This window comes from Phocoena sinus, chromosome 14 (assembly GCF_008692025.1).
Source record: "Phocoena sinus isolate mPhoSin1 chromosome 14, mPhoSin1.pri, whole genome shotgun sequence".
Classification (NCBI taxonomy): Eukaryota; Metazoa; Chordata; class Mammalia; order Artiodactyla; family Phocoenidae; genus Phocoena; species Phocoena sinus.
This window is the reverse complement of record NC_045776.1, coordinates 17,143,737-17,168,916: the sequence shown is the minus strand read 5'-3', so window position 1 is coordinate 17,168,916 and position 25,180 is coordinate 17,143,737. Positions and strand designations below refer to the sequence as shown.

General features: G+C 45.6%; 1 protein-coding gene across 1 annotated transcript in view; it reads left to right on the top strand.

The window, feature by feature from the left end:
• Positions 1–798: 798 nt before the first annotated feature.
• Positions 799–25,180, top strand: part of ST8SIA3 (ST8 alpha-N-acetyl-neuraminide alpha-2,8-sialyltransferase 3) — a 38,192-nt gene continuing 13,810 nt past the window's right edge. The window contains 1 exon segment of the mRNA XM_032654033.1: positions 799–907. Coding sequence (XP_032509924.1) covers positions 799–907 — 109 coding nt within the window.

The following is a 25,180-nucleotide window of genomic DNA, read 5'->3' as shown; positions in this document are numbered from 1 at the left end:
CGTCCTGTTCAGCAGCATGAGTGCAATTACAGGGCAAGGGGACCGTCGGATTTAACCAGGGTTGGAATTTTGAGAGAGAAGCTAGCAAGGGGAGCACATACGTAAGGGTGTAAATATAATTATGGGGCCACAGAACTGAAGGTGGGTAAGGAGGGAGTGCGGCCATGATGGGAGGAGATGAGGGCCAGAGAGAGGATGGGAGAGGCTCAGTCAACTGCAGGGTCTGAGTCAGGGTTACTTCTTAGATTTGGGGAACAGACGGAGTGAAATGAGTAGATGAGATGTGAGGTCACAGAGTAAGATGACTGGAGACGAGGGGCTGGTGACTGGTAATGACAGTCAAGGGTATGACTTGGGAGGATGGTAGGGTGGGGTGAGATGGATTGGAAGCGGAGAGGTCAAGGAGCAGGCGGGCTAAGGTAGAAAGGATCCTCTACCAAGAATTATGGCAGGAAGATCGGCTAGGGTGATGGCCAGCAGGAGGTAAGGGCTTCAAGAACAAGGGGATGTTTGCAGGGTTGGTGAATGTCAGCAACGTGGAGGGGAAGGGGGTGGTAGAGGAAGACGGCGCAAGATCAATGCCGGGACTTTAGGGGGCAACAAGCCTAACAGCCAAGCGCACAGGCCAGAGCCAGCCTGCCGGGGTTTGCATCCCAGCCCGGACGGTGATTCTCTGTGTGACTTGCCGTAAGTCATGTGACCTCTCTGAGCTTCAGTCTCCTGGTCTGGTCTGTAAATTGAGGATAGTAATCAAGCTGAAACACAATGGGGTTGTGAGGACTGAACAGACCCCAGTCCATGGCGAGTGCCACCCAGGTGTTTGTCATTGTCACTATGAGGGAGGCTGTGGATATGGACGCCAAAGCACAGAGCAGCATTTATGAAGCAGTACAAGGTCATTCAGCTCGTAAGTTGTTCCAGGACCGCAAACCCAGTTTGTCCAGCTCTGAAGCACTGGAGACACTACTCAGATGATAATGAAAGATAGTTACAGTCAGCACAGGTGACAGACGTGACGCTCCCCTGGCCCAACCACTGTGAGCTGAGAGTCCTTTGCCCCCTTCTCCCCTCTCTGTGATCAGACACCCTCTCCACGCAGCAGACCTTCCCCTCAAGGCCCTGGTGCTCTTGGGAAAGCACCTGACGTTTATCCCTGCTGAGATGGGAAGGACTTGAAATAGGATGCCTTGTTCCCTCAGACCTTGGCTTTGACACAAAAGGAATCAAGTACCAATGATGGATTTCCCTGATGAGAAGGGGGTCCACTGGGGATGCTGCCAGGCCTTCTATAATCTCCTTAAATCCCCGCCCCGCCTTTCCTCACGGCTTCCTCTCATGGCCAACACTGGCCTTGCTGAGCAGCCTCGGTGGACAGATGTGAAGCCCCTGATCCCAGGGTGGGTGGCAGCAGTGGGCAGTAGCCCCGGAAGGTCAAGAAATGGGGGTCGGCCATTGGAACAGAGATCCAGTGGCCTTACAGGAAGTCACATGGACACAGAGACGTGAAGCCACTAGCCGGAGGTCACACAGCTGCTTGCTGGTAGGCAAGGGCTGTGACCAGGTCATCTGTTGCCCAGCCCTGAGGTCTTTCCACAGCCCCACACTCAGGGACAGACTCGGGAACTGACAGCCAGACAAGGACTAGGGGTGTCATTAACCACATTTAAAACACCTTTTTTAATGAAAAGTCGTGGCGGTGAGCCTTCCCCCTCACTTTGCTACACTGAGAGTTTTGTCATTGCACCATATGCCACAAGGACCAAGTATAGATTTTTGTGACAAAATTAGCAAGGCTACTAAAGACTGTTAAAGGAAATCATCAAAAAGCCAGAGTTAGAGGCAGGGCAGCTAAATTGTCCTCCTGTGCTCTGCAGCACGTCCAGACCACCCATCCAGGCCACCCATCCACCATCACTTTCCCACGCCATGCTCCCAGGTGGATGTGGCCTGGGACAGAAGAGCAGACAGAAGAGCATGATGGAGAAGGTGGGGGGAGAGGGGGAGGGACGATAACAAGCACGTGTCATATCCTGCTAACTATGTGCCAGGCGCACTCTGCTCTCCACAACCCTTTGAAGCAGCTATTGTTATTGTCCCCATTTCACAGATATGGAAACTGAGGCACAGACAAGTAACAAGATTGAAAATAAACCAGATCCTGGCCTAGGAAGATCGAAGAAGCTTTGTCCATCACTTTCACATTTTCCCCTCCTAGCTGGTGCTGACTTCAGCGCATAAACGTGCTCAAGTGCTCCATTTTAATAGAAAGAGTTCCTTCACCTTGTCCACAGCATGCTACTGCTTCAAGAATTTTCTCCTTCTGCCACCAACTTGCTTGAAAGAGAAGCAAATCCTCCCCATTCCTGCTTTCTTGGCTCCTGATACCGTGTCACTTCACGCAGGCTTCCATCCCCCCATCACACCCTTACGATGACTCCAGTTGAACTCCTAAGGGTTGGAACCAGCGCTCCCTCCTCCCCAGTCGCCCTACGCTCTCTCCGTCTCTCTCCTGAGACATCACTGACCACCCCTGACCTTGGCACACCTTCCTCCATCATCGGTCACACCTACATCCCCTTCTACCTCTCGGAAACTTAGCCTCAGTCGCCTTCACTAGCTCCTCTTCCTATGCCCACCTCCTAACTAGCTCTTCCCCAAAATCCCAAGAAGGTTTTTGGGCACAAACATTTGGGCAGTGGTTCTCAGCCCTGGTGAGACATTAGAATCATCCACCCCAATGCCAAAGGCTCTGAATTCATTGGTCTGGGATGCGCCCATCATATGTTTTTTTTTTTTTAAAGTCCTCCACACAATTCTAATGTGTAGCTGGGGTGGCAACTCACTGATATAAGACACTCTCCACATCTTGGAGGAGGGGGTACTGGGGACACACTCAGGTAAGAGGAAAGGGCAGAGGAAGTCCCAAGAGGAAGGCAGAAGAGGCTGGGGAAACTTTACCCCCACTCGAAGCGGGTGCCTGATATCTGTCCTGCTTCTGGTTCCTTAAGCCACTTCTAAATCTTTCCACTTCTAACTCTTCCTTAGTAAATCCTAGGGAAGCACCAAGCTCAAAGCAGGCTGCTAGGAAGGAAAAAGGGAGTAGAATAGCCCAATTTCTCCTTGGTAAGACAGCACCATAAGAATTGTTTTATTGCTTTATTTGGAGCTTGATTTTTTTATATAAGATCAGGCAAAAATGGTCATTAGTATTCCACACAACCACAGAGGTGACCCTTGGTATTCAAGGAAAAATAACATAAAGCAACAGACCGTTCACATTAGAATCATGTTCGATGCTACTTTTTTTCCTAACAGTCTTTTCATGATTCAAATCATTAAATGGGGAATTCCATTCCATGAGGAATCAGTGAGGCTTCATTCCAGGAGCACGGACTGGCCATCAGACCGACCTGAGTTTTAGTCCCAGCTTGACCACTTTCCAGCTGAGCCACCTTGGACATGTAACTTATATAAAGGTCGCTCAGTTTACTTGTCCGTAAAACGGGGATCATGACACCCACCTCCACCACATCACAGAGCGGTCGTGAAGAATAAATGAGTCAACAATAAATGTTAGTCCTCTTAGTTGAATTTTGAACCTTGAATGTGACTTTTGACCTCGAACCCTGACTACACACTAAACGTTCTGTGATAGCAGTTTGACACCATCAGTTTCTACCACTAGCACTTAGGGTGTCCTGTGGCATCAGCCTCATTTGTAGGCAGTCTACGGGGCCACCTGGCAGAAGACCCATCTGCCAAAATATCTTCTCCCAGCAGTTTGCCACAGTGCCGGGAAGCCCGTCGTTACTCACGTGGTGGGACTAGAAAGCAGCGTTGTAAGGTGGGAGGGGACCCACACCGGGGTCTAAAGAATTAAACTGACCCCAGTTCTACAAATTTCTAGCTGCATGACCTCAGGCAAACAACTTCACCTTTCTGAGCCTAAGGGTGAGGATGATAAACCTTGCTCTGCCCACTTGCATATTATGGCGGGTCAGATGAAACTGCGTATGGCGGTAGCTCTGTCAGTGTCATGAAGAACCATGGAGAACGTGGGGACGTTAACCTGACATCTCCATTTCGATTTTTCAAAGGCACCTCAAACCCAACAGGATTAATACCAAATGCATGCCCATCCTGAATCCACTCCTTCTCCGTGGATCTCTGCATCTTCCAATGGCACCGCCATCCATCCGTCCACATGGTTGCTCAGGCCAGAAACCCAGAAGTCATTGACTCTTTCCTCTCGCTCACCTTTCTCATCCAGCTTATCACCAAATACAGCCAATTTTCCCTTAAAAATATCTAAGTCTATGGACTCCATCCACTCCTCTCCACCACCACCCTAGTCCCAGCCAATACCACTGAGATCTCATGATACCCCCTCTCTCTGTCTCTCTGTCTCTCTTTCACACACACACACACACACACACACACACACGCACACGCACACGCACGCACACACACACACATTAAAGCTGTTAACAAGGGCTCCAAATGCTTTTGAGATAAAGACCAAAGAAATCCTCACCGCAGCCTGGGCCCTGGTCTGAATCTCCAGCTCTGTTTCTTACCATTTTCCACCTTCAGCACTGGTCAGCCAGGTGGGGCTTCTTCCCATTCCTAGAAACCACCGTGCCTCATGGCCTTCCCACATGCCTTCCTTTTTTTTCCTAGAACACACTCCACTCCCTTCCCCTGATTAATTCCTGCTCTTCCTGCAGATTTTTGCTCCCAGCACCGAGTCACCACTTCCTCAGGGAGCTGTTTCCTGACCTCCCTGACCAAGTCAGTCCCCCCTGTTATCCTTCCTGTGGCCACCACCATCTCTCCTCCATAGCACCCAGCATACTGAAAGTTTTATATTTTCTTGTAAAAGAGGATGTTCTGATTTCTTGCTGACCATTGTGCTCACAACATGAAGCACAGTGCCTGGCACTTAGCAGGAACTTTATAAATATTTGTTGCATGAGTGAACATGGTTCACAAAGGCGAATTTGTAGTCAACTCTTAAAAGCAACAACAAACCCTCAGGTTCATTTTTACTTTTTGTTAAATAATTTTTTTTTTTTTTTTTTTTGCAGTACACGAGCCTCTCACTGTTGTGGCCTCTCCGTTGCGGAGCACAGACTCCGGACGCGCAGGCTCAGCGGCCATGGCTCACAGGCCTAGTCGCTCCGTGGCATGTGGGATCTTCCCGGACCGGGGCAACAAACCCGCGTCCCCCGCATGGGCAGGGTGGACTCTCAACCACTGCGCCACCAGGGAAGCCGTGTTAAATAATTTTTGAACCTCTTCTGGGCCAAGACTAGTTTGGTGCCTGATGGAATATCTTTATGCTACAATGTCTGAAATGCTCTCCCGTTCCTCTGAGCACACTCAGGCAAGCATGTCTGGTACAGAGAGAGGGTATCAGATGATCTGCCTTCCCCAGCACCCGATCCTGTTTCCCTGGATCTTCCCGGTGGCTGCTGATAAATCTGCTGACAGCTCTTCCCTCTGGCTTAGGAGCCAGACTTGCCCTACGGAGGGACTCATTTCAGGAAGCTCTCCTGAAAATTATCTGGCTGACCTCCGCTCTTCCTATTTGTAAAATCCATAACCAGTAACAGAGCCAGGAACAAGGTTCTGCCCACCGAGGCCTGGGTGGTGGGTGGGGAGCCTGCCCCATCAGCTGGGAGATGATCCTTCCATCTCCTGTGAGTGGACCCCTGGGAGCCCTGAAGGGAGCCCAGGTACTTTCTCCTGCATCCTACCCCAGGGTGGCAGTGCTCAGATATGGCAATGTTTGAGAGAGAGATTTTTCCACAAGAAAATGAGCTTCTGACCCAATGAGATTTAAGCAGACAAAAGATGGAATGTACTATTTTTTTTCTCCTAAGGTTCTCCATGTCACATCCAGCAAAAATAGGTTACTCGTACTGTGGTACCTATTGTCTAAACGCTTATTTGTACAAAAGGAAATGCGGGGGTCGGGGCAGACGCTAACTGGCAAGGAGGGGGTTGGAAAGGGAAGGAGAAATGAAGGAAGAAAGCAGAAAGAAGGGAAGAGTAGAGAGAAGATACAAAGAGAAAGAGAAATTATGGAGGGAAGGAAGCTCATTCAGGGGAATTTTTTTTATTAAATTCCAACCCAAGGAAGCTGTGTACACAGGCTCCCCGTTTTCTCCTCCTGAAGCCCGAAGGCAAACCAAGATGCTGTGTCAATTATAGAAAAAATCAATGAAGATACTGTTCAGGAGTCCTTTTCACCATTCAGCACGGATGGTAATCCTTCACTTTCTAGCACTGATTCATTTACTTTCAGCCTCTCTGGGGGCTGCTGACATATTGCTGTCTCAGAAGAATCGGAAGCAAAATCACCTTTGTTTCTTCCTGCAACTCATTCCTCTGTACGCTTTGTTAGAGGAGTTATGTGACCTCACTAGGCCTGTAGGGCTGAAGGGCGAGACCTCAACGGATGAAGCTGAGGACTTGGGTGCCTCCTTCCCACCAACCTGGCATCCCCTCTGAAGTGTCCAGGGCCCCACAAGGCCTCTAGCCTCTAGGCTGAGAACCTCTCATAGTTTCACAGCCTATTCCCTTCACTGTATCTGTCTGGATGCTAATAAATTAAAACCTACCCCAGTGCTAGGACCCTCCCAGCTCAATAGCATTAAGGAAGGAGCCTTCTTAGAGAAATAAAGCCATATTCCAAAGCAATGGCATTGATGAAGGAGGTGTAGGCATTACAACGCGTGAAGAACATCCCAGACGCAGGCCTTGTAGGTAAGGTATGGCGGCCACCTGTGTGGCTGAAACCCACCATTACAGAGTCATTCATTTGAATTAAGTAATACTCTTCTCCTTTGGGTCTCTTTAGATTTCAAAACATTTCTAGGGAGGTCAAACCTTCTGTCCCTGTACCGGTTTCCTCTTGCTGCTGTAACAAATTACCAAAAACATGGCTTAAAAACCACACAAACTTATTCTCACAGTTCTAGAGGTCAGAAGTCTAAAGTGGGTCAGCAGGGCTGCGTTCTTTCTGGGGGCTCTAGGAAGGGATTTGTTCCTTGCTATTTTTAGCTTCTAGAGCTGCCTGCATTCCTTGACTCATGGCCATCATCCTCCGTTTTGAAAACTGCATCGTAGCATCTTCCAATCTCTGTCTCTGTCTCTTTCTGTCTCTCTGTCTCTGCCTCTGTCTCTGTCTCTCTGCTTCCATCATCACATTGCCTTTTCTGACTCTGCTTCCTTTGTCTCCTTCTCTGCCTTTGACCATCTAACTTCCCTCTTATGAGGACTCCTGTCATTTCATTGGGTTCACCCCATAATCCAGGATAATCTTCCCATCTCAAAATCCTTAAATGAATTATATCTGCAAAGTTATTTCTGCCATATAAAGTAACAGATTCAAAGGGTCTGAAGATTAAGATATGGACATTTGGGGAGAGGCATTATTCTATCTACCACATTCCCCAATATTTCATATGAGTGAATGATGCAATCATATTTCTCCCCAGCTAGGTGACAGGGGAGATCAGGGGAGACACTCAAGAGCTGGGTAAGAGAAGAACATTAGGTACTAACAGGGGGTAGAGAGTGAGGAAATGAGAGGTGGAAGTGACACAGTGTTGACTTCAATAGCTTTTTTCCTAATTTTACATGACTAATATTCAAGGAGAAAAGTACTCAATAGAATGGACCCCATTCTCCCCAGATGATGCAAGAAAATAGATTTATCAAATTCTGGTATTTTTCTATGATGAAGTATTACTCTGACTAAAATAAATAGATAGATAAATAAATAAGAATGAGCTACTGGTACATACAACATGATTGAATCTCAAAAATATCTTGAGTGAAAGAAACCACACACAAAAACTGTATTCTGCATGATTCCATTTATAAAAAGTTCAAGAACAGGAAAACTAATACATGGTGGAAAAAATCAGAACAAGTGTCTATGAGAGGTGGGAATTTCTTGACGGAGGCATAAGGGAATGTTCTTGGTGATGGAAATGTTCCAAGTCCTGATGGGGGTTGTGGTTATACAGGTGCATACATTTATCAAATTGTACACTTAATGTCTATGCATTTCTCTGTATATAAATTTTACCTCAATTAAACAATTTTTTAAATAGTTAGGAAACTTAGAGAATAAATTGAAAGACTCAAGTATACATGTGCTCAAACTTCTAGAAGAAGGGAACTGAGGAACCGATGGCAAGGCAATATCCAAAGAAGACATGGCTAGGAATTGGTGAGAGATGATGAATCCTCAAATTGAGAGTATATATCAACTGCCAAGCAGAATAAACAAAGAGAAATCTCCACTTAGACACAGCATAGTGAAACTATAGGATATTAAAGACAAAATCGTAAAAGCTGTAAGAGAGAGATGAAGGTAGAAAGAGAGAGAGAGAGAGAGATTACCTACAAAAATATGCTCACTAAACTGACCTCAATCTTTTCAACAGCAGCAATGGATGCCATAAGACAGCAGGACAATATCTCTCAAAGTGCTGAAGGAAAATGTAACAAAAAAGATGCACTCTGCTAAATGACCATGAAAGAGTAAGGGCAAGATAAACACATCCTAAGTGTACAAAAAATGAATAATACGTTTTTACCACCCACGCTCCTTCTCTGCATAAATCACTTAACAGGTGTTTTTCAGCAAAAAGAAAAATCAAACTAGAGGTAAGATGTGGGCTACCCAATGAACTCAGAAATTATAGAACACATTGGCAACTTTCATTAAGGAGTAACTATAGTCAGTCAAAGAGACATTTCCCTTTTATTTTAAAAGGTAAAATAATTTGAAAGTAATATAATTCATGTTCATTGCAGAAAACTTGAAAAATACAGAAAATTCTAAAGAAAGTAGAAACCACCCACAGTCCAGCATCCAGAGGGTCACATCACTGTTTCCACTGACCCTGTATTTATTATCACTGACGCCCTAAGCCGGTGCATATTCTTCCCCAAGAATATTTTAAATGACATAAATTATTACATTGGAAGGTTGTTACATAATGGATAAAACCAATCTGCCTTTTGATTTGTCTCTATTTTACTTTTTCCATAACATTGCTATAAAGATCCGTGTGCATATATTTTTCTATGAGTCACTTTTCGTTATGATAAATCTCTAGCAAAGACTCTTCTAGGAAATTCTGACCACTGCCTTGTTGGAGCAGATGGACCCTTTAATTACTCTCAAATGAAAGGCCTTGGAGAAGTGCAAACAGCCCTGGAATGACGATGCCAAGAATACACAATGGGAAAAGACAGTCTCTTCAACAAATGATGTTGGGATATCTGGATATCCACATGGAAAATAATGAAATTGGACCCTTATCTAATACCATACACAAAACTCAACTCAAAATAGATTAAAGACTTAAATGTAAGATGTGAAACTACAAAACTCCTATAAGACAATATAGGGGACGATCTTCACGACATTAATCTTAACAATAAATTCATGGATATGACACAAAGGGCACAAGCAACAAAAGCAAAAATAGACAAGTGGGATTACATCTAACTGAAAAACTTTTGCACAGCAAAGGAAATAATCAAAAGAGTGGAAAGGCAACATGCAGAACGGGAGAAAATGTTTGCAAACCATATATCTGAGAAAGAGTTAATTTCCGGAATATATAAAGAACTCCTATAACTCAACAGCAAAAAAACCTAATAACTTGATTTAAAAGTGGGCTAAGGGCCCGAACAGACATTTCTCCAAAAAAGGCACACAAATGGACAACAGGTATATGAAAAGATGTTCAATGTCACTAATCATCACAGAAATGTAAATAAAAACCACAGGAAGATATCACTCACATCTGTTAGGATGGCTATTATCAAAAAAAAAAAAAAAAGACAAAAAGCGCTGTGGAGGATTACAGGAGAGATTAGAACCCTTGTGCAGTGTGGGTGGGAATGCAAAATTGTGTAGCCATTATGGAAAAACTGCATGGAGGTTCCCCCCAAATTAAAAATAAAAACTCCCATAAGATCCAGCAATCCCACTTCTGGTATGCATCCAAAAGAATTGAAATCAGGATCTCAAGAGATATTAGCACTCCCATGTCCATAGCAGCGCTATTCACGATGTCAAGATATAGAAACAGCCTAACTGTCCATCAACAAATGAATAAAGAAAACTGGGCATGTATATTCAATGGAATACTGTTCAGCCTTTAAAAAGAAGGAAATCCTGTAATAAGTGACAACATGGATGAAACCTTGAGGGACATTATGCTAAGTGAAATAAGCCAGTTACAGAAGGACAGATACTATATGATTCCACGTATATGAGGTATCTAAAATAGTCAAACTCACTGAAACAAAGAAAGGCATGCTGGTTGCCAGAGGCTGGAGGGAGAGACAACTGGGGAGTTGCTAACCATGAGCATAAAATTTCGGTCATGCCAGATTAATAGGTTCTAGAGACCTACCGTACAATATTGTGCCTAAAGACAGCAATACTGTGGTCGTACACTTAAACCTTTGTTAAGAGGATAGGTCTCATGTTAAGTGTTCTTATCACAATACAATCTACATTGTTTTAATTAAAAAGAAAGATGCATTGTGAATCTGCCTCTGCCACTAACCAGCCAACTGCTTCCCTGGGCTCCAGGAGGCTCCTACGTGACAATGGCGTTAGGCAGAGGATTTATCAGGTCCGCACTGCTCTGACCTTCAGTGATTCTACAGCCCAATGAGCAGCCCTGACCCTGTCTAGAAAGAACTCTTCCCTCCCCTAGAAAAGGCCCTGGCTCTGACACAGTGGAAACTTCTCCCTAGTTCCAGCTCCCCGGCCAAGTGACACCAAGAAGCAAGAGCTGCTTGCAGAGAGGTGAGACTGAAACCACACGCCTGGGTGGGATCGGGTTTCCCTGGCAAAGACTGACCCTGACGCCCAGGCTCTGCTCACGGCCTGGGCTGCTGTGTAGGAGGCCAGGGCAGCTCCTCTCGAGTTCACATCCTGGGGCAGAAGACGGCCTGTCTCCGCCTCTGGCCCTTCACACCAAACAGACCCACGGGCAGATGTTCTGGTGCAGTGCTTCCCACAAGCAGATGCCAGGGAGGCAAATCCTCTGGGGTCTGGGAAGAGGCATAAAAAGATCTGCAGGAAAAATCTGTTTTCACCTTTAAAATGCATGTGCTTTTTGTATTTTATTCCATACTCTTTCCATATTTATTTTAGTGTAAAAATCTTTCCCTCATTCTTCAAGTAAAATTGGTACCCCAGGAAAATGCATTCCTCTTGTGCTTTAAGTACCCCCAGCACATACGACACCTCCCATGGAGGGTACACGTAGCTCAGTCAGCGAAGCAGGGGTCCCTCAGGACTCCTCCCCCCACCCTCTGTGCTGGCTCTCAGCGCCTGCTTCTGGTCCCCAGTTGTCACTCCTGCGTTTATACTTGGTCGTCTCTCAGGCTCACAGCCCTGGCAGTTCCTTCAACCCAGACACACGCACCCCCTTAGTTCTAAAGGACGCCCTGTTGCTGTCCTTAGACCCACAGAACCATACTTCCCAGCACCAGTGAGGAGGGGGCATTTCTGACACCACCTCCCAAAATTCAGTGCCCAGGGGACAATGTTGGATCAGGATACCCTGGCCAGACCCCTCCCCCCAACATTTGTATGTAGATAAATCTGGCCAAAGAGAACACCTAGGGCAGCTGGAGAGATGAAAAATGGGGTAGGGTGGGGCAGAGGGTTGAGCAGAGCAACAAAAGAACAACTACGAACTGGATGCTGCTGGGAGAGGTGTGGTGGCAAAACCGCGCGGCAGGCAGCCAGCAGCCCCGATACCTGTGCCGGTTGTCTCTCCAGGGGCCCAAGGTGTTCAGTTCCGGTGGGGAAGGGCTGGCACCTCCCACTAATGTTGGTCCAGGCAGAAGCTGACCCACCTCTCCAGAGAGAAGCCAACCCAGCTATTTGGGCCCTTGGGAAAAACCAACTATCGGCATATTTTGCAAAAACATTTGCTCAAAGCACTGATGCCTTAGAATAATGTTTCCTTCCCCCTCTACTCCAGGAGGGACAGCCTGGAATTTTCCTGATGGTTTCAGCCAGGAACTTCCAAAAATCAGTGGTCTCCAAAGTTTTTTGATCATTCATCTCTGTTAGTAAATATGTTAGATGCACTCTTAATATATGTGTATCTAAAAACTTATAAATTATATACAATGGTACCTATATATTCGTACATTATAAAGCGTATTCAAAAATAGGCATCTTTGAAGGATGAGTTGAAAATTAAATACAAATAAAAGATCTAATGTTTCTTTCTCCAGCCAATTGTCTGGTACAATCCAGGTTGGAGGCCACAGCTATAAGCAACCTCGTTGTCTATTACTCTTTTGTTCTTTACATTTTGTTTGAGGTGCTGTGCTTCTGTTCAGCCATTAATCTTAGATGGGAATGTCTTTGTCACCTGGATGAATGTGTCTGAGAATGGGAAGAAGAGATGAGAGGATTAACTATCGCCCTCAACTCAAAGGACCAGCTACACGTTCTACAACAATTCCAAGTGCCTAAGTGACCGCTCTGCACTGGCCTTGTGCTGGGTACGGTGGGCCAGCCCGAGCACAGAGTCTGCTCTCCGGAGCACTCCATCTCCACTGCCCTCCGCTACCCAGAACTCAGATTTGGAGCAGCCAGGAAGCAAGAGAAGTGATGGACCACAGGGCGATGACAGAAGAGCGGAGAGGTCCTGGGGTCTGAGCCAGTCTCTGAAGGATGGGCAGGACACTGACATGTGGGATAGGGGGAAATAAGACTCCCAGCAGAGGGGCTAAATGTCTCCAAACATTTAATAAGATATGCCTTAAGGGACGGCCCTAATGAATATCCTGTCCCAAAGTCTGCTGGAAACAGGAAAGCACAGGAAGAACATGCCACCACTTTGAATCAGGCCTGGACTCCAGTGCTGGCTTTTCCACCTTCTGGCTGTGTGACCCAGAGAAAGCCACTTCACCCCCTGAGCCACGGCTGTCTCGTCTGTTAAATTCAGATACTATAGCTCTCAGGGTTGCTGCGAAGTGCAAAGAAAATCACACGTATCAGTGTCCACTTCGGTGCACAGTGAATGTGAGGTCCCTGTAGAGAGCAGTGCTGGGGGATGCCCACGGAAACAGGAGCCCCTCTGGACTGACCATTCATGAATGTGTGCCACACCTTCCTGACCAATTTGTATTTTCATTCTGGCCCATCTTAAGGCCCAGTGAGTGACCATGTGTTGCAGTTAAGAACACAAAGTCAGAAAGCAGACTCCCTCAGTCCAAACCCTGCTCTCCCATGTGCTGGCTGCACGCCTGTGAACAAGCCCCAACTCTCTCAGCCTGCTTCCTTATTAAATGGGGATGGATGCATTCATTCAACAAGTATTCATTTTGCACCTGCTATGCACCAGACACTATTCTGGCACATACAACAATGCTGAGGATACAGCAACGAACAAAACAGATAAAGATCCCAGGTCAGAATATGTGCAAGATGAGCCTGGATCATCTTGTCACCCCAGAAAATAAGGCAGCCATCCAAAGTCCTGTCAAAAGATCTTGGGACCCAAACTGAAGGGGCTTCCGCTAGCTGAGGAACAGCATCAATAAGACTAACGCTGGCAATGGATTGAAACGCATCACATTTGTAAAACTCCATCAGTTCATACTCATGGGTATTTCTAAATGGCTACATTATGATGCTGCTAGATGTATTATTCTGAAAACTGAAAAAAATCAAGCATTTAATTCAACTTTCCTAAATGAGCTGTATCTCAAGGTAACTCAAGAGTTGATGCGGGGGGCTTCCCTGGTGGCGCAGTGGTTGACAGTCTGCCTGCTGATGCAGGGGACACGGGTTCGTGCCCCGGTCCGGGAAGATCCCACATGCCGCGGAGCGGCTGGGCCCGTGAGCCATGGCCGCTGAGCCTGCGCGTCCGGAGCCTGTGCTCCACAACAGGAGAGGCCACAACAGTGAGAGGCCCGCGTACCGCAAAAAAAAAAAAAAAAAAAAAACAGTTGATGCGGGGATGTTTCACTCTACAGGAATGTTCTGGAAAGTAAAGAAATGATAAAATATCACCATCTTACAATGCCCACTGAGTCCATAAATCTGGGCATGATCGTCAATGGCCTCTCACACCCCACAAAAGAGATAACCGGACACCACGTGACTCCTGACACAGAGCACCAATGAAGTACTCCTGTCAAACAGCCAAAGACCAAACCTGAATCTGAAGAAGCCTCTGGGTCTAACTCCCAGCTTGCAAGAAATACAGGGGACAGAGGAACATGTTAAATGACAATGATGGGAATATAACCAGCAAGATCCAAGACAAACCACCCAGTTTCTTCAACAAAAATTACCAAGTGAGAGGGGTGAGAAAGAGGGAGGGGGAACCTATGAACTTAAAAGAAATAATCACATGCAATCTATGGCTCTTACATGTTCTGATACAAACAAACACACTAGTAAAAAGTCACTTATGTGTTTAATGGGTACAGAGTTTCAGATGGGAATGATGACAAAGTTCTGGAGATGGATGAGGGTGATGGTTGCACAATGTAAATGTACTTAATACCACCAGGCTGCACAATTCAAAATTATTAAAATGGTCAATTTTATGTAATGTATATTTTTCCCACAATTTAAAAAGTCATTTGAGACTATTAGAGAAATTTGAACACTGACTAGATATTCAACAGTATTAAGGAATTGCTATAGTTGTATTTTATGTGTTCTTATATCTTAGAGATACATATGGAACTATTTATAGATTAAATGGTATGATGGCTGTAATTTGCCTCAAATTAATCCAGTGGGGTTGGAGGGATGGTGTAAATGATATAAAATTCAGCAGGAGTTGGTGATTATCATAGCTGGATGATGGATATAAGGGATTTATTGTATAATTGAAATGTTTCATAATACAAAGTTCTAAAAAATTATCCCTTCCCGCAAAGAGGGAAGACATATGGGAACATATGTAATAGCTGATTCACTTTGTTATAAAGCAGAAACTAACACACCATTGTAAAGCAATTTATACCCCCAATAAAGATGTTTAAAAAAAAAAAAAATTATCCCTTCCCTCCCAGAGTTTACATGTGACTGTGGGAAAATAAACAAATAAGTAAAATATGTAGATGGTGATGAGTGTTACGGAGGAGAAATAAGCCAGGAATATAGGAGGAGGTGCAGGCTGGAAACGTAAATTTGAACATTGTCAGCACATGTAGGTATTTAAGGTCATGAGACCGGTTTAGTCCATCCAGGGAATGAGTGTAGATACAAGTTAGTAGTCTGAGTTCTGAGTTCTGGGGTTCCCCGCAGTTGAGAGATTAGGACGATGAGGAGAATCCAGCAAAGAACCGAGAAAGAAAAATCAGTGAGGAAGGAGGAAAACTCACAGGAGCATGAAGTCCCAGAATCCAGAGACAAAAGTGTTCCAAGCAGGGAGTGATCGTCCGTGTCAAATGATGATAATGGCCCAGTAAGCTTAGGACTAAAGATGGACCATTCGATTTAGCAATAGGAAAGCCTGATTAGAGTGGGTTCTGGGGAGAACTGGAGACATCAAAGCATATAACTTTTTTCACGTATACAACACCACTGTTAAGTGTAAGGTATTGTATACTTGAGAGTTGCTGAGAGTAGATCTGAAGCATTCTCACCACAAAGAGAGGGGGGAGGAAGCTGACTATGTTAACTATGTAAGCTGATAGGTATATCAATTATCTTGATCTTGGCAATCATTCCAAGCGTATATGTATGTCAAATCATCACGTTGTGTACCTTAAATATATACAATTATACTTGTCAATCATTCCTCAATGAAGTTTTCTAAGAAAAGGATAGACAACTCTTTTTAAGGAGTCTTGCTATAAAGGAGGACAGAAGGGCTTCCCTGGTGGTGCAATTGTTAAGAATCTGCCTGCCAACGCAGCGGACACGTGTTCGAGCCCTGGGCCGGGAAGATCCCACATGCCGCGGAGCAGCTAAGCCCATGCGCCACAACTACTGAGCCTGCGCTCTAGAGCCCGCGAGCCACAACTACTGAGCCTGCGTGCCACAACTACTGAAGCCCACGTGCCTAGAGCACATGCTCTGCAACAAAAGAAGCCACCGCAGTAAGAAGCCCTCGCACCAAAACAAAGAGTAGCCCCCACTCGCCACAACTAGAGAAAGACTGCGCAGCTACGAAGACCCAAGCAGCCAAAAATAAATAAAAATAAATAAATGTATAGTAAAAAAAAGAGGACAGAAAATTGGGGTGGCAGCTGGACGAGTAAATGGAGTCAAGAGACGAATTTTTTTTTTACTTTTATTTAATTTTTGAATTTTATTTATTTTTTTATACAGCAGGTTCTTATTAATTATCTATTTTGTACATGTTAGTGTATACATGTCAACCCCAATCTCCCAATTCATCCCACCACCACCACCACCCACCAGCCGCTTTCCCCCCTTGGGGTCCATACGTTTGTTCTCTACATCTGTGAAGAGACGAATTTTTTAAAGTAGGAGAAATTAAAGTGTGTTGGCAGGCTGCTGGGAGGGAACATGCAGAGAGCAACATTTTGACCATGCAGGAGAGGAGCAGGGCTGAACCACTGCCCTGGAGTAGGCGAGGCCAGGGACAGTCTAGTGCACAAGTTCCAGGGCTGCAGCTCATCCAGGGGAATGGATGAGAGGGAGGGTAGATGGTATCGTGTTGACGCAACACAGTGGTAGAAGATATGCAGGTGCGGAAGCTCTGCTCTGGTTGCTTTTAGTTTCTCAGAGAAGTCATCGGGTGAGAGCTGGAATGAGGAAGGTGGTGCAGAGGCTTAGGGAGAGAGGAGAAGGTGTGCCAGGCATCCACAGGAGTGGAGCAGATGAAAGGACCCGGGAAATACAGATGGACCACCCGAATAATGCCCATACCTCCGGCACAAAGTTGAGAAACTTCAGTTAGATGACACATGAAAAAGTGCTCAGAATAGTGCCTGACATAATCAACACAATAAATATTAGCCTGTCATTTGTCATTACTAGGCCACTCTCCTAAATGCTCTTAATTCTTAATTCAAGAATTGTCACTATTTCTAACAGACAGGGTTGAGTGAAGTCCCACGGTGTCTCCATTTTACAGTTCTTAGGATGAAAGCCTAGAAAACAGCCCCTTCACCTCAAAACCAATGGAGCCACGCCCGCTGAGGCCAACCCCCTGCACATGCCCGGGAGGAGTCTCTCCTGGAAGGCAGCCTTGGCCAGCAGCGGGCACGGCCACAGAACACCGTGTCCCGCTTGCTGAGAGGAGAGACCATTCCGATCAGGTAGCTCCTTGGTCATTACCGTCCCTGCCTTGGAATTTCATTAGGACCTGGTGCGGTTCCTGGGCTCCCAGTTCCCAGGGGCCTAGAGTGATGCTGCCTGTGGTACAAAGACGAAATCGCGAATAGCTGCCTGGTGTGCAGACTCGGGGGACCCTGTGGTGACCTGCCAGGCACGAGGTGGGGTAACTGTGAAGATGACGATGAGACGTCCACGTGGCGACAAGAGCAGGATGGCTGGGGAGATGCTGGGTGCGATGGTGGGAAGTTCTGAACCAGGAGTCCCAAGGCTTCCGATATTATCCTCGCTCTGTCCCGATGCATCGCATTACCTTGAACTGTTCAGGTTCCTTTTTGTGTAAATGGGAATGACGATGATGATGACGATGGGGATGACGGCTTTACTCTGATTCTAACAAAACACAGTCCCTGCCGTTTCTAAAGTCGGTGCTACAAAAGGAAGTGGAGTGGGAAGGGGCAAGTTTCCTGTGTCAGCTGTCTTCTGTCTGCACCTCCACAGCCACTCTCCACTCTGATCCACTCTGCTTCGTGCCCAGGGATGCGGGCCTGGATCTGGACTGCATCTGTGGGTTCACTTGCCTTCTGGCTTTAGGTTCAGCTAAGGCAAGACCCCAGCTGGAGACCAGAGACTGGGCAACAGCATGAAGTCAGGCAGTTGTTTTGCCATGAGTTGGTCACTGGAGGCCACGGCTCCTGCAGGCTGGCTTCCTCATCACCCACCCTCCCTGGATTCTGGTGGCCCCTTGCTCTCCTGCCCTTCAGGAGGGGAGTAAGAGCTCCCCACGGCCGTTAGCCCTGTGATGCTTCCCCATCCCTTACTGGTCTCCCTAATCCCTGCCCACATCTTTATTAAACTCTCTTCAAATGCCTCGTTTGGTTTTATCTACTGTTTCCTCCTGGGACCTTGACTGAGTTCCTTTTCTAGTAAGGTCCAGACTCTCTTATCATCTCTTGACTGAGTGCAGGAATCACTGACAAACACTGACTAGTATTTATTGAACGGTTAACACATACCAGCTTCCACTTAGGTTACAAAAAGTAAAAAGCATCACTTACTGCAAAAGACCTAAAATCTCACTTGAAAGTCAAGGCATGTGCACATCAAAAAGCACGAAATGTGCCTCACACATGCTTGATGAAGCTGAGTTCTTTCCCTCCCTACTAGAAGGAGAAATTTGCTTTCCAGTTGCTCAGCCCCTGGGCCTCTTGCCAAACTAGGTCCCCTACAAACCAGGTCCCCACAGAACCGGGAGGCGTAATAGAGGAACAACAGGATGCCGGGTTGTAAGCTTTCCTATTGCAGCACGTGCTCTATCAGAATGTCCATTTTGTTTATCTATGTCCCCAACCAGACAATGAGCCCTGTGAACACAGGGACCCCAGTCCTCTCATCAACCATACCCTTCTCCTCTGGACCACTGTGCTGGGCTCCCAACCGTTTTCCCTGCTTCAACCCCTGTCCCTGTCCTGTTAACTATTCCTCACGTGGTAACAGGAATGGCTTCCAAAATGACACATCCTAATCCTGCTGCTCCACTGCTAAGACCACCAAGGGCTTCCCCTGCACCCAGGATAAAGTCCAACTCCACATGCTACAGGGGCCTACGGATCTGGTGCCCAACCTCACCCTCACCACGTTCCCAACCACACCAACCTTTCCGTTCCGCAAACAAGCCAAGCTAAGTCTGACCCCTGGCCCATTGGCACTTGCTGTTTCCTTATTCCTGGAACGCCTGGCTGGCTCTTTGCTCTACTCTAGGCATCAGCTTAAACTCACACCCTTGATCACATCTCCTCTTACAGTTTCTACATCGCACTTAGCACCATATGCTCCCACAGTATTAGCACCATGAGAGTGGGACCTTGTGCGTGTCGTTCGCCACTAGATCCCCAGAGCATGGAACTTGGGCACAGAGTATGTTCTCATTAATAAGAGTGGGTAAAGGGCCTGCTATTCAGATGAGCTCAAAGAGCTTTGGAGGAATGTATTAGGAGCATAAAATTCTTTAAGTGAAAGTAAGGGGGAAATTAACCTGACGCTTTATGTTATTTTGGCAGGTTACTGACAAGAGCTAACTAGCCAGAAAGGAAGAGCTGAGTCCACATGTAGGGGAGGTGTTGGGCTATGCCCCTGGGGGTCCTTATAAGAAACTTTGGGGGGCTTCCCTGGTGGCGCAGTGGTTGAGAGTCCGCCTGCCGATGCAGGGGACACAGGTTCGTGCCCCGGTCTGGGAAGATCCCACATGCCGCGGAGCGGCTGGGCCCGTGAGTCATGGCCGCTGAGCCTGCGTGTCCGGAGCCTGTGCTCCACCACAGGAGAGGCCACAACAGTGAGAGGCCCGCGTACCACAAAAAAAAAAAAAAAGAAAGAAACTTTGGGGAGCTTCTGTCCTTCATATAGGTTGGGTGGGGGCAAGGAGCTGTTCAGAGCCACTTCACTCTCTTCTCCCCACTCCCCTTTATTTTCCTTTCTCTCTTTCAGTCTTTCCTTCATCTCCTCCCATGGGTAATGAAACACTGGCCTCATCTAGCACTACTGCCTCTCTTAAGACTTCAAAAGTCTCTCTTTAGGAGGTACCCAGGGACATCAGAGGAGGGACCAGATTTTTTAAAAAAATAAACATCAGAGTTTAAACAATTGTTGGCATGGCATATTATGTCAGTTAAGATGCCTTTTGGTCAAATTAAGCCCAGACTCAACTGGTTTAAACAGTAAAGAAGATTTATTTCACATATAGCCAGAGGTCCTGGTAAAGGGAAGCGGCAAGATCAGTTAAATCAATTCCTTGCAATATCCTCAAGGACCCGGTTCCTTCTGACTTTCTACCTTATCATCCCCAGTGTTAGATTTGTCCTCAGCTATCTCCCCTCACGGTCACAAGGTGGCTGCCACCATTCCAAATTCCAAACCTCATGACAAACATGACAATGTCCAGGGGAAGAAGAGTGACTGCTTTTCCCTCAGGTCTCATTTTAAAACAGAGGTAATCTTTCTCAGAAACTCTCCAGACACTTCCTTTCATATCCTATTGGCCAGAGCAAAGCAAATGTGGCAAGAGAATGAAATCACCATAGTGAGATTAGACTCATCGAGAATTGTTCTTGAGCAAGAGATGAGGGTTGGGGAGTTTGCCAAAGTGCCTATTCCAGGTACCAGCCAAGAATCTCACGCCATTCTGAGGTATTAGGTAGAAGGTGCATAGTTAGCCAAATTTCAATGTAATGACCATCGTGAAATGCAGAATGCATAAGATTGCTAGCCTATAAAATAATGGGAAAAATATATCATTGATGAGAACAGAGAAAACAAGTGCCCTAATTCTAACTCTTTGGTAGAGAGTGGGGATATGAACAGGAAACTGGGGATGCTTTCTCAGAGGACGATGCCAATAACAAAGCCAAGATATCTTGATATTTACTGTAGCCCAGCACAGAGCTTGGTGCGTTACATAATTAACTCATTTAATCCCTTCAATAGCCCTATGACATATGTATCACTCTTTCTCATTTGAGTGAGGAGACTGAGGGCGTGGAGAAGTTAAATAGCTTTTCCCAGGTCACCAAGTTAGTTAACTGGCCTCTGGATTCAAGTCCGGGCAGGCTGATTCCAGACCCGTTCTTTTACTCAATCCCCGGGACTGTTCGTTCTCCTTAATCTTGAGAAAGATTTCCAAAGGGGACAAGCATAAGCTCCCCATGTGTTTACACTGAAGTAGGAAGTCTAGGCAGAAGCAACAGCAAATAAGATGAGTTGAAGGAGACAAGAAGGTTCAAGTACACCTACTAGAAAGTGATTACCTGGTTCAGGTAGGAGATGGTTAGGAATTTGGTTAGGTGTACAAAAAGAAAGGAAGAGGCAAATTGAAAAAAATATACAATTTTCAAAGGAAGAAATACTATCACTAACACTGATATAATTGATTATGGGTATTACCAGAACAGAAGTTCATGCCAGCAGATCTTAAGAAAATGGAATGTCTATAAAGGATTCACAGGACATAGAACCAAACCTAGAAAGCCATTCAGTGTCCATGCAAGTTGGCATGCCAAAGTCACTCTGGTAGTTCCTCAGTCTCTTCCAGTCAATGTTCCCCATGTTCTCCCTCCACGTTACCAAGGGAACTGAGAGCCTTTCTCCTTGGTCACCATAGGGGCAACCAGCCAGTGGATGGTGTGGACCCACTTCTGCTCCAGTTAGTGACACAGAGCACAGCCTCGAACTGCTTCCCTACCAGAGCTGCAGGCAGGGCAGTGTCAGCCAAATGGGGTGTTCATGATGTAAGCCTAGGTAAAGGAGGAAGAAGATTCAAGGCTGATTTACAGGTTGAAAAGGATGAGGCCCTTGGGAGTGACGAAATGGTTGGGAAACATTTAAAAGAACCAATTTGTAGGAGGAAAGAAGATGATGTGTTCAGTTTTGAACAAGTTAGGTTTAAGAAGATGGCACATCCAAGAGATGCATTAGAGGGACGAGACTGGAATGCAGGTCAGGACTGTATACACAGATACGAGACTCAGTCAAGTAGATGATCATCCAGTTATTGGGCACGTGTCTATCCTAGGTTCTAGAACTGTCCTAGGTTCTAGAGCTGCAGCAGTGATCAGAATGAGGCCTCTGCTCTTGTTTGGCTTGCTTCCTAATATGTTAAGCCCTTGAAAATAAGTGACCCTTTGCACAAACCCTACACTGTTCCCGTATCCTGTGTGACCATGCAGAGAAAAGAGAGAGGGTGAAGTCATGTAATTGAGGAAGACAAAATACAGATGGTGAAGAAGAAATAAGACTGGGAGGGGCGCCCTCAGAGAAGAACAGGGAACCGAGAGAATGTCATTTATGGAAGGAGGAGTGAGGTTTAAAGATAAATTAACATCATTGGCTCACCGGCTATAGTGAAGGAAAAGCCACTGAATTTGACAGGAGGGTGCCACTGGGCAGCTTTCTAGCAATGGTTTTTTGGTCCTCACTGTGCATCAGAATCACCCGAGGAACCTTAAAACATACAGATGCCTGGGAGCTACTGCCAAGATCCAGGTGCATAGCAACTGGTTTGGGATGTGGTCTGGGCATGGTATTAATGGTTGCTCAGGTGACCTAAATGTGCAGGGCGAGTTGAGAAACACTGCTCTAAATAAAGTGATTTCAACCATATAGGCTAGACTGCAGAGAATAGAGAAGGAGAGGGTTTTTTATAGTGGAGAGACTAGCAGCCTTAACATCAGACATGGATGTTTAGTCTCAGTCTCCTTCGCCTTGCTGTGGGATTTAACCTCCTGTGTCTTATCAATATGAAATCAGGATAGAAATACTTGCTTGTGCCCAACTCACAGTTTTCCTGGGGAGGTCAAGATGGGATAATAGATGTGAGAGTACTTTGAAAAAAGATTGAAGTGCTGTAAAAATGTAAGATTTATATGGTTGTCAGTTTTTTGCCCCAATGATCGCGATTATCAATTGTAATGACCTACGTGGAACCAGCATCCCTTTCCACTCTGAGCTCACAAAGAGAGCATCCTTTGATAAGTGCTCACAGCCACTATCTAAAGGTCTAATGCTGTCTGCAACCCCTCACTTTTCACAGCTCGTCTTTACACCAGATCTATGATAGATGAAGTTCCACAGTTCTGCAATCCTACCTAAAATTGCTAAATGCACAGCCATCCAACATAAAACTAAAGAGTTGAAGGATATTGCTGTAAAGATTAAAAATTTGATGTTACAAGGTCCCCATTGAGTTGTCAGTCCTAATTCTCATAGAGAATGGGGAAGGCAGAGAACAGACTGGGGGACATCTGGGAGTGCAGACAATGCTGCAGGGTCAGAAAAGCCTAATTCCCCCGGAAGATGGGGAAAGATTGTCCAAAGTCTAAGCCAAAACCAGCAGAATTCAGTAACCACCTTGGAGTCTGATTGCCCTTGAGGTAGCACCTGTCCCCAGGTGAGCAGTGGTACCTGTTGATGGCGACTAAGGTCCAATTGGGAGGCTTTCTGTAATCCTAGATGATCACAGAGGAGAAAAAGAGCATTACAACATGCTCTCTACTCACTTTTGTTGGACATTTTCCTTTGGGAAAAATACAAGATCAATACAATTCTTTGTGAAGGACATGGCATACATAATGGTTGAGTTTCTTTTTTCTAATGAGCAGCTTGAACTCAGAGCAAGAATAAAGCTCCTCCATGGGAATTCAGCCAGGTGTCAGGTAACAGGTGTAAGCATGGGAGAGATGCTGGGGAAGATCAGTTACCTCCCTCTCGCCTCTGAGCCTGCCCTGGCTCCTTCTACTCGGGTTGCTGTTAGGGAGAAGGTGGTAATTACATTCTCCATCTGCCTGCAAGTCTCCACCCAACCTCTTCTACCTGCAAAAAAGGCTTACGTCAAAATTGCCCTCCCCCAAACACAAGTACAGACACCAAAAGCTAGACACTCCCTCATCTTACACCACCTCCAACAGGACTTAGAGTCTTTGCATGTCAAACTACCAAGTAAAATAGAATTTTGAAATAAAGATATAAAGGATTCTTCCCAAGTTTACATTGATCATCTCATCCATTGAGAAGCCACTTTCCTCATGTTCAACCATCCTTGTAAAAAGCTGACCATGAGGAGAAAGGGATACAGAAGCCAAGGTGGATACTATATCCTTGACTCCTTTTTAAATGAGAAATATTCACTTTGAGGAAGCATCTTTCATGCCCCAGTGTATAGACCCTAAGCTTCTGGCATGGAAGGCAAGGAGGATTGGTGAAAAGAGGAGTAACTATGCAGTCATTCAGTCCTATATTAAAATCCCATTTTTAAAATAGCTGCTGTGAACTTGGCCAAGTAATTTAATCCCCCTTAGTCTCTTTTTCCCTTATCTACAGCAAGGAATAAAATACTATCATATAGCATTATTGTGAACATGACACAGAACGTGGAGGCCCATAGTATATAACATGATGTAGCTCAGTCTCCCCACTGCCCTACTGAGACTGAGTTTTTCAATATTGGGAAGTCCAGTGACCACTTATTCCTGTGAATTTCCTGTGAACACAATATGAGAAATCTCAGCTAGAGGCATGCGCTTATAATCGGGAGAGGGGGGTCCACAGACCGGGGAGGGGATACTTAGCAGTCCATCCTTCAACAATTCCTACCACTTCCTCTGTGGAAGCTGTACTCATCAATAAATCAGCACGTGGTAGTGCATTTTTTTTTTAATTACGTGGAAGTTTTGTCGCTTTTTGTTATAATAATATACAAACAAGTGTTTTTCCCCCTGCTCTCAAAGATATGTTGTTGACAATTACAGTTTCAGAAGCACAAGGAACAAAACACTGCCCCAAAACTCAAGATGAAGGCTAAAATGAGATTTTTTTTAAAAAACACCTCCCCTGATGGTACCTAGGAAATGTCACTGTGGCTGCTCTCACCATGGATGATTTCCTGTACCCACAGTCAGTGCGATAAAGAGACACAATAGACATAAGAATAGCTTAAAGCTTAACTGTAAGATTATTTTTCAAGAAGCAGTAGCTTCTCCAAGTATAATACCTTAGCTTCTGGAAAAAGTAATCGCTGCAAACATTTGAAAAGTCGAAATTCTATACAAGGACCCAGGAGATTAACACAATTGAACGTAATAGCTCTTCCCAACGATTTCCTAGGGATTGGACCGCAAAAAGCCTTAAGACGGCTTTCCAAATATATTTTATTTATTCATTGAAGAAAAGGCTATTTGAAGTTCTTGTATTCCTTTCACATAGAGATGCTTCACTGAGCTTTATGAGAAGTCTGTAGGTGCAAAATGAGTAACTCCTCAGCTTCTGGAAAATGTAATCATTGCAAACATCTGA